The sequence below is a fragment of the Nicotiana tabacum genome, chromosome 8 (genome assembly GCF_000715075.1).
Source record: "Nicotiana tabacum cultivar K326 chromosome 8, ASM71507v2, whole genome shotgun sequence".
Classification (NCBI taxonomy): Eukaryota; Viridiplantae; Streptophyta; class Magnoliopsida; order Solanales; family Solanaceae; genus Nicotiana; species Nicotiana tabacum.
Window position 1 is genome coordinate 25,087,049 of NC_134087.1, and position 10,482 is coordinate 25,097,530.

The 10,482-nt window shown below is 38.1% G+C and overlaps 1 protein-coding gene across 4 annotated transcripts; it reads right to left on the reverse strand.

The window, feature by feature from the left end:
* Positions 1-528: 528 nt before the first annotated feature.
* On the reverse strand, positions 529-9,691 carry LOC107769679 (transcriptional corepressor LEUNIG_HOMOLOG). Of its 4 annotated transcripts, none has more exons than XM_016588917.2 (19): positions 9,476-9,691; positions 8,886-8,944; positions 8,681-8,756; positions 8,147-8,244; positions 7,783-7,892; positions 7,398-7,687; positions 7,195-7,270; positions 6,978-7,089; positions 5,355-5,404; positions 4,956-5,264; positions 3,255-3,329; positions 2,893-3,114; positions 2,544-2,682; positions 2,360-2,466; positions 2,002-2,151; positions 1,639-1,794; positions 1,427-1,546; positions 1,098-1,295; positions 529-941 (listed from the first exon to the last, which is right to left on the reverse strand). In XM_016588917.2, the coding sequence occupies exons 3-19, from the start codon at positions 8,710-8,712 to the stop codon at positions 798-800; spliced, it is 2,388 nt and encodes a 795-aa protein (XP_016444403.1). In that variant the 5' UTR covers positions 8,713-8,756; positions 8,886-8,944; positions 9,476-9,691; the 3' UTR covers positions 529-797. The 4 variants fall into 4 exon arrangements, with proteins under 4 accessions (XP_016444403.1, XP_016444401.1, XP_016444402.1 ...); XM_016588915.2 differs by having other exon boundaries at positions 8,681-8,782; XM_016588916.2 differs by lacking the exon at positions 9,476-9,691 and adding an exon at positions 9,150-9,427.
* Positions 9,692-10,482: the final 791 nt, after the last annotated feature.

Here is a 10,482-nt window from a genome sequence, read left to right on the forward strand (position 1 = left end):
CTCAAAGTAGCAATATGGAACAAGAAAATAAAAGCAATTTAGTAAAACATGAACAAGAAATGGAGATAGAGAGAAGGAAGAGATTTTTTTCTTTAATTGTGTGTATTTTCCTATCTATTACAAACCTTTATATAGGCATGAAAAGTGAAGAAAATATGTCATGGAATATGTCATTGAACATAAAAAATATTTCATTGAATAGGTCATTAAGTATTTCACATGATCTGAGGAAGAGTAGACATCCACCATAATATGATATTTATCGTAACAATAATGATCTTATTCAGTACTTCTAAGTGATTGGAAAAAAACGCTGACCTCGTAAAATTCTACTCAAAAGAAGGAGATTCTTGAAGGAGAATATTATTCAAAAAAGGCCACACCCGTAAACACAAAATCCTAGAGAATTCATTTCTAAATCATCTTAGTTTTCATTAGTTTGATTATGAAGAGCTCGAAATGGGTGCTATCAGGCGTAGAACATGTTGCGGGGGATGGCATCTAGACGCATTTGCTGCACACAGCATACGCTGAAATCTTTATCATGTTATTAGTTGTTGTTAATCACCAAGAACAGTTGCAGTTGTTATGCTTCCCCTAATACTACCGAACCATTTGCTCAGTGTGCTCAACTTGCTTTAAGCAAACCACAACTCTAATGTGACTTAACAAACAGAAAAATGGAGATCTCTTTAAACAACAATAGACTACAACATCAACCCGGACTTTTTCCCTAAGCACCTGGAGCAGAAGTAAATGTCCACCGCTCTTATGGTGACGTTGCCGCGACTCCTTGTTTATTTCCACAACTTCACAGAACTGTCATGACTTGCGGAAGCGACCATTCCAGTCACCGGTGACTGTGCTAGAGCAGCGATAATGTTATCGTGGGCTGGAATTGTCATGCTTTTATTCTCAACCATGTTCCACAGCTCCAAAGACTGTTGCATGAATTCACAAAAATATAGTCAATTTCAATACCAAGCATAAAAGATTTTAAAGGAGCTTTGTTGGGTATTCTTTCAACAGTAGCTAAATAAATGGACATCTTACAGAAATGATAGTAAGTAGAATTGGAAAAAGAAAGCAATAATTACCCTCATTCCTCCAATCACCAATAAAGCTGAATAGCTAGGATGAAAGACACAAGAGTGGAACTGATTCTCATTGGTACTTAGCTCATGGATACAATCACCGGTGGTCAATGACCAAACTTTAACGGACTCCTCACTTACTGATGCAAGTAGATCACCATTGAGATCCCAACAAAGGTAGTTCACCACTCCAGAATGTCCCTGCAAATACAATTACTTTGGGATGTGAGGCATATGGCTGGAACATCCAGAAAAAACGGAAGTGCCAGAAAAATAAATTGATCGAGTAACAGTCAATTTAATCCACCAAAAGAGGGAAGGTAATGATGAACCTGGAAAGACTGTAGTTGCCTGTCATTTTCGACGTCAAAGATTGAAACCACCTTATCTGATGCGGCTGCCAGCAGATGACCAGTTATGGGCTGGAATCTCACTTGTGCACTGCCTCCTTGCTACAAAAAGAGGAGACAAATTGAAGATAGTTCAATACAAAATTATCATTACAAAAAAAAAAAAAAAACATAATGAATACTAAATGGCAAACCTTTGACACCCGTGTACATGAGAATGGACTAATACTCCAGTAGCGAATCTCATTGTTGCTGTCGCAGAAACAGAACAGATCATTCTTTTTCGGGTGGAAATCCAGCGACATAACATGAGAAGTATGCCCCGTATATGAATTCAAACAGTAGCTAGGCTGCAAAAGATAAATTTAACAAGGGGTAATTGATTGATAATATGTGGTAAAATATAGATTGATTTTGTTGAATAATACAAAACACTCAGATTATCTAAAAAGCATGCATATAGATCAGGTGTCATGTAGAACGCAACTTGAGGTAAGGCCTGCTTCAACATGGTGAAAATTAAATAATTATTCAGCAGAAAGTTTCTAAACAATTACATTAGCAGCGTCCCACAATCTCACAGACTTGTCAAATGAAGCAGTTGCAAGCTGAGTTGAATTAGGCCTGAACCGGACATCTGTAATCAAGTATTGATGTTCTTCAGGGGTGGTCTCCTTTTGCAAGGTATCCATGTTCCACAGAACAGCCTGATAAATACAGAGGAAAGAACTTGTAAGGACAATTGCTCTAACGAAAACAAAAGTGCAGCAGAAAATGTTCAGTCCTTAGTGAAGTATTTACGGATAAAGGAAATTTAGCCACTGAAAAGCACATCCACCGTTGGAATGGATTTTCAATGCTCCATCCAATTATCTACATGCTAAAGATATTAGATTCTAAGGAAGTGCATTCTACCTTCTTGTCATGTCCAGCACTAGCGAGCAACTTCCCATCTGACGAGAAATGACAGCAAGTAACTTTATTCCTTGTGCGTATACAACCAACTTCTCCAAAGGAGAATCCTGATATAGTTATCCTCTTAGTAAAGTTGCAAGAAAAACGACAATGAAAGCAGCATTTACACGTAACGAGTTATCACCTTTGGAAGACTCAGGTTTGTGCTCAGTAAGAGTTTGCTTCAGTGTGCCATAGATATTTCCATCTCCTCCATCATGTGACAAAAATGACTCCACATTATCTTCCAGGGAACCAATGTCTCCAAACGTCTCCAAGTCATCCTGTACAACAGATAAAGGCATATTGGCGATACCATATTTCAAATGTAACAAGATTATGAACTTCAAAATGCATAAAGATTAATCAACTCAGTGTTCTTATTCATCAAAGATCCTGGAACCATATGATAAATAATAGTACTTCATTACAAATATGAAAGATGTACAGAACTGCAATATAAAAGAATGTGCATGAATAACTGTAAGTTTTACCAGCTGATTTGTAGAGGATGCAATACCACCAGTTCCGTCTCCTCCGTACATCATCATGCTTTTTGACACACTGCTGACATGCTGCAGGCTGCTAGCACTAGTCATCCCATCACCAGGTGTATGAGTTGATGCTGGTGAGCTTGGTGAAGGGCCAACAGTATTTCCAGTGCCAGTACTATTGGCAGGTCCAGATGACGAATGTTGCTTCCTTTTTCTGCCGTTCTGAATCACAGGATGAAGAAAGTTAAACTTCTCTTCCATTGCTTTGATAGTTTAGATAATTTAAATTAATAGAAACTAAATCTGTTGGTAGATATCATTAAAGCTAAAATCAGATGTGAACTCTATCTGGTTAAGCCAACCTGTGGCAGTTGCTGCTGTTGCTGCATCTGGTCCTGTTGTTGAGAGGAGGATTGCTGTATTTGGGCCATTTTCATCTGTTTAAAACAAGTAATTAGTACACAAGCAGTTTAGAGTATAATATTCAAGTCGTTGCAACTAAAATGAGAGAGCCTTTTTGAATATACAGTAAGACACATCATTGTTTAAAAGCCGTAAACATCATCACACACAATGAGTCAGTGCGGATCAATTTAAGAGGAGCTCTCAAGGATAGCTGCAAGGCAAGGCAAGGCATGGCAACTGCTCGAGAAAGCTGGGATGATGGAAATTATTCTGAAAGATGTACAATTCATTGCATTTTGGTTGAGATAACACCTAACAAAAAGCTAAGGCTTCATTGCATTTTGGTTGAGATCTAGCCTCAAATTCCTAATAATTGGTTTTCAACTGGTTTCGATTGCATCAGCTTTTTGATATATAATCCTAGCACTTCAGTGGCTAAGAACATCCATTGGCCACAAATTCCCACTCAGTTTTTGATGATTGTTCTTGCATCAGAACATGATGGTTTATCCGAAAGGGTATAGTAAAGGTGAAGGTTAGGTGAACCAAATAAGTTCAAAGTTTAAGAATCCGGCGCCAGTGAAGCACGGCCTGCTACTCGCTTGTTGAATCACAGTTTAGGGACTAGTTTTTTTCTTTTCTTTTTTGTTGGGGGGGGGGGGGGAGGGGGGGTTCCTACTTAGTTCGCCAAACTTGGGATGAAGCAATGTATACCAATGCACCAGCAAAGGTAAGTAAGGACTGCTCTTTTTTTTTTTTGGAGAACATAAATAAGGTAAGAATTTCAACCAACTTTGAGCATCGGGCTCTAGAGAACAACAAACAACAACAAACCCAGTGTATTCCCACAGTGTGGGGTCTATAGCATCGCAGCTCTAGAGAATTTACTCTAAATCATGGAAGCAGCGTAATTCTCACAGAAAAGAGGTTCCTCAAAATTTTCACTCTAACTGAAGCAAACATCCTGACTGAGAGGCCTTGACAAAGAGAAAGATTTCCTAAGCAAGGAAAACCTCTATTCCTTGAATTACCTACCTGCTGGAACCTCGCTTTGTCACTCAGTCCCTTGCTTCTTTCCTCCTCTTTTTCCTTTCCGGCAATTTATACCAATGTGATTTAATTTCCGGTGCATATTTCAATTACGTCTTCCATGATTCTTAGATCCTTTGATGGGCATAAAGAAATCGTCTTGGTAGCAACCAACACACCAATAGAACAGCGGTTAGCTCTGCAGCAGGTCTACAAGCAAGGTAAGTAGGTCCATTACCCACCCTCCCGCCCTCCCTCATGCCGGCCGGCCCTCCCAAACTTTTTAGTAGATTGGGAAATTTTCCGACATGGTTTAGCTTATGTTACACTATTTCCTCATTATTTGTATGAATTGGCTTCAGCAGCCTCAATATTTGTATGCATTGCCTTCAAAGACAAACTTCAATTGCATCATATCTCTTCATTTTTCACCCTACGAAGAAAAACTACAAAGGCACCTCGAGGAAAACACAGTTGAAAATACAACACACTAAAATTTCTGAGTGGAAGAGGAAAACAACCGGTATGCTCTAGCTGTGAAAAATAGTTTTTAGATTGTGTAATGGGCAATACACAAAATAATTAGCCAATGCAGATACTGTTCTTCATTCTAGGACAGTAGACTTAACCTTTGGTGAATTTGATTGTACTGGAGAGCATATGGATCCATCATTTCTTGGTGGCTGAACATCTTTTGCATTGAAGTTACCTCTTGGTAATCCACCATATCCATAGTTAGGGGAATTCAAGTTACCTTGTGCTTGAGCTTGTGAAAGAACCTGCTGTTGTTGTGATCCCCCATATCCATAGTTAGGGGAATTCAGGTTACCTTGTGCAAGAACCTGCTGTTGTTGTGATGCCAAAAGAAATTGATTTTGGGTCTGTATATTGGGCTTCTGTACTTGCAAACCCATACTCGGCCTCAAATGGTCAATTCCCTAACAATATTAATGAAAAAAACACAACCACTGAATATCAAAATTGTAGAAATTCAACATACACGGTGAATGAAAGAAATAGTAACTTACAGTTAACGGCCAACCCTTCAATGGTAGACCAGTAACACCTTGGTTCAAACCTAAAGAACCAGGAGAAAATGAAAGGACAAGTTACCTGAGTGGTCGCCAATATAATCATCAATAAAATTGATATAGAACTATCCCCATAAAAAGAATTCAAGAGCAAGACCTGACTTTACATTATATTAAAAAAAGGAAAAAGAGAAAACGGAACTTTCACGGAAGTGTTGGAACGAGTCTCAAGAAAGTGTTGGAACGAGTCAAATCCACAAAACAAACCAATGAAAAGATAAAAAGCAGAGAAAAGGACTTATTACTGATGCCCATAAAGAACACTAAAAAATGTACCTACACTCACGCCAACTGTTGCTGCTAAAGACAGATCAATGAAGCTTGAGATGCCCGAAAATTTACCGAAATGTGATGTTGAAAAAAAAAAAAAATCGGATATCCATGTCCCAACTACATTGGACAATTTTCATCTGAGGAAGTCAAAACATTAATCAGACATAACAACAGCGTCCTAAAACATTCCAACAATAATTTCATGATTTATGTCCATTACGAATGCTATAAAATCAGAAATAACATACGCGAATAATAGCCCCTTTGGCCAAGCTGCAAAAATCAGCTTATTTTGAGAAGTGTTTTTTTTCAAAAGTGCTTTTCTCAAAAGTACTTTTGGTGAGAAACAGTTTGTGTTTGGCTAATTAGTTTGAAAAGCACTTCTGAGCAGCAATTAGTGTTTGGCCAAGCTTTAAAAAACTGCTTCTAAATGTATTTTTCTCAAAAGTGCTTCTCAAAAAAGTACTTTTGGAGAGAAGCTACTTTTTTCTGCTTCTCCAAAACTGCTTCTGCTTCTCCTCAAAAGCACTTTTTTTCATTCCAAAAGCTTGGCCAAACACCTCAATTTTTGGCCAAAAGTGTTTTTGACAAAAAAAAAAAAAAAGCACTTTTGGCCAAAAAGAAGCTTGGCCAAACAGGCTATAAGTAACAAACGTGGGTCTGAAAATTTGCATGATGCCAGTTGAAGGAGCACGACCAACAATTGACTCCAAAATTCTACCTAGCACTAACATGGATATCACGGACAATCAGCTAGGCCAAAATGGCAATCAATAAGGGAAAAATGTGGGTGCTGGGTAATGCATTAGTTATGTCATTTATATATGATTGAACATAGAACAGATTGAAGCTGGAAGTAATCATTTTTGAAGTCCTGGGCCAATCCTCTTAGAGTGGAAGTTTTAATCTTCTAGAACTTGCAGTACAGGAAAAAGAAAGAGCAATGTCATTCATGAAAGTTACCATAGAGGAGAGGCATATCCACTAATCTGGTAGCCAACAAATGGAAAAATTGGATGAGTTCAGATTATGGCAAATGACTGCCTTACTTGGATATGGGGAAGTATATGGAAAATCCATACTTCATAAGGATGTTTGCCATGCAGAGGTATGGATTAAAAGAGTTCATAAGAGAACTCCATGCTTCATTTCAAGAATAAATAAGAAATTATGCCAAACTCATTCCATGTGCATTTCATATAAAAATAAAACACTATCGACTAGATATCATTAGTTGAGTAGGTGGACATAGGGTGTTATAACTTATAAGCAACCAAGGAACAATACCTGCACCACCAAGTCCCGACTTTGACTGTAGAATTGCTTGGCCATAAATTGATGAAGGATCCATGGGCAAAGATTTCTGATTACAACTCAAGTTCACTTCTGTTTTAATATCCTACATATTTTCCAAGGATATTGAGCTGAGCTTGGTCCAAGACAAAAAAAAATAAACTCAAGAATAGATAGATGTTGTCTACTAAAATAAGAGAAATCTAGTCACCGTTGCCAGCTGAGGGCGCCCTTGCATTTGCTGCAATGCTGCAGACATGCTCCCCGGATTACCTTGTGCCAACTGGCTGAATCAACAGAGAACACACGCAGGTACAGAAGTTCAGAAAAATCATGCAACAAGTCAATTGAGGCTACCTAATGTAATGGAACAAGCAAAGAAGATGTTGCCAGAAAATGTTGCAAGACTCATACCGTTGATGATTAGTTGCAGATTTGAGAAGAGCCATCCTATTGGGATCAATAAGAGGTGATGTCTCCGAATCCAAGGAGTGAGGGTGCTTCATTTGTTCCTCGTACATTTTCATGGCCAAAACACTAGCAGATGGTTGCCCCATCATGCCCTCAGAGTTTATAGCACTTATAGAACCACCAAGGGAGGGATTTTGATCCCTTCGTTGTAACTGGGCATTTCGCTGTTGCATGAGTTGCAATTGCTGCATCTGCAGCTGCTGTTGATGCTCCCTTGCTTTCATCTGCTGTGTCTAGAGTTCAAACCAAACAAAAACAAGGTGCTTCAGGCTGGTTATAATTAAAATATTAGGGTGACGAATGGCACATTGCATAAGTTAAAACAAACCTCTATGTATGCTGCTGCTGCTTCAGAATGTTTTTCATTTGTCCGTGCAATGAAAATGTCCCAAAACACGGACCACCATTCAAATAGAAACCCTCCAGGTGCATCAATGGCTACAATAGGACAAATCAAATTATGAACACCTAATATGGACCAAACATAATCAAACTATGGGTAGAAGTTATAAAAAAAGAGAATCAGCATGATCCATTCTGCAGATTAATTAGCCAAAAAGCTAGAGATAATATGATATATATCATATTATCTATGATCCATGATCCATGATCCATGATCCATGATATAATATATATATAGTGAGAGAGAGTAGAAAGAACTCAACACGTAGAGAATTGTTTAACATCATTACCTACGGGATCTGTAGCAACCTTCCCTTCCGTCATGAAAGCTTTTGCAGAATTATGAAGCTTTCTTTTCAACAAGTAGTCATGAATGTAAACATCAAGCCTAGCAACACAACAAAATCAACAGAGGATGAAAATCAATAAAGTCATAACTGTAAACAACTAGTACTCTTTTTTTTTTTTTACAACAGTGATGCCATGCCCAGCTTGCACTGAATACTCCACAGGGTACCTGCTACTTCCCATCAGCACAAGTACCGAGTAACTCTGTCCACAAATAACTAGTACGGCTCTTTAATGATGAGGAGTTTTACTTTTCCCCCTCGACTAGGAACTTGAAAGATTGGAAAGTTTGTTTGTTATTTCGACTATTTTTGAGAATTTGGCACTTAATTGACTTATCAAAAAAAAAAATTATACAATATTTTAATCTTGGGTAGTGAAGCATGGATGATAAACGTTTAGCACGTTCCTGTTCCATCCTTAATAAAGAAACTGAAAATTTACAATCAGCTGACTCGCAGGAGGAAGTTGCATACATCTTATCTGCTTCCCAATTACTCTGCGCCATGATTTCACCCGATCACTTTCTGCAGGAAATTCCGCCCAGCAAAACTACGATATCCACAGCAATCACAGAGCTACAATTTTTTAAGCATAAAAACAGTTCACCAAAATTACAAGTAAAAGAAAAACTAAAACAGAGAATAAACGGAACCGATTTTCCTCAGGCAGATACTTTACCAGTTACGAAGGTCAAATCCAGCATTGCTGATTCAAGAAACAACTCCGCAAAAAGAACCCTAATACACACAAATTCAGCCGTAAAAACAAGATAATTAATAAAATTCATGAAATAAGAATCAAAATCTTAATCGATAAGAAAATTAAGACTCCATAACCATACAGTAACACCAGCAGGGATTCTAATTCACGAATTCAAATGTCAGTTCACAAGCTCAAGAAGCTGAAACACAAGTGGGGGAAAAAACTCCAGCCGAAAATTACCTCAACGAAAGAGTAATTCGAGTAGAAAAGCTCAAATTAACCCGTCAATCAGGAATTTCGTACTCCCGATCATAAACTTCAATCAAATTACACTTTTATTCGAACATTAATTCTCACAAAATCAACGGAAAAAAACTTAAACACAGACACTAAGTCTGAAGAATTCAACTCCAAAATTCAACTTCCTCTTCGAGAAAATTCATCATTCATAGCTCGTAAAAGATTCCTACTGAAGAGAACTTAATAAAAAAGTGAGAAAAACTAACGAATATCAAAGTGAAGAAAGCCGAAAATAGCAAAACAGGCTGTCAAGTAAGGTACCGAACCTGAGGTTCGGAGTAGCTTTTTTTGTCTTTGACTGGGACCGGTGTTAGATTCGGGGGAAATTGTTCGAGTTTTAACAGGCTTGGAAGGCTGGTTCGGCGATTCCGTTCGAAAGAGGTTAAAAGTCGAACAAGTTTTACGTAAGCGAAGCGGTGCTCGAGTGTAACGCGCATATAAGGCGCTAAAGTGAGGGTTTACGTGGGGAAGAGCTTGAGCTTGTGAGGCAACGTGTTCGACTTCGACCTTTAACTAGAGGTCGCTATCAGGAAGTAGTTGCAAGTAATTCCGAACTTAAATAGACGCGCAGCGTACACACAATGGGTATACTGAGATCCTAGTACCGAATCGCTTTGGTTTAGAAATAAGTTATGCTAAAATTAAAAATACTGTTATTATACGGTTGAAATCGGGCTCTACAATTACATGACATATCGAAACTGAAACGTAATGGATTGAAGATCGACCCCGGATCCCATCAAACCAAGGTACGAGGTTAGAACATACGAGTCTGTGACTCCGGAACCGACCCCGAACTTCGAATGAGCTCGAGAAAACATTATCGAACCGAAATAATGGAAGGTTGAAATATCTATAACCAGTCGGATATCACGACGGGAATCTCGGCACATATTAACGAGAGACCAGCTGATTAGCAATTCATGAGATTTTTTACCTTTTATAGAATTGTACCTAAAGTAGGACCTTATTATATAAAAGGGGTCTAATAATTTGTAAAGGACATTGTTACACGTATCCCAAAGCATTATAATATAATTTTCTTCCTGCAAGCTACTATTCTTTTGTATCTGATATCATCTAGTTCAAGTGAGATTTACTTTTCAAGGCTATAGTTGTTCAAGTCATGCGGTTTGAATTTACTTTATTATTGTTCGCTTATTTATAATTCAATTTATCGCTTTGTGTCGAATTAATTCACGTATCCTTAAAACTACTTATAAATTCAATTGTTACCCGATTTTAAGGGTAAACAGTTTGGCGCCCACTATGG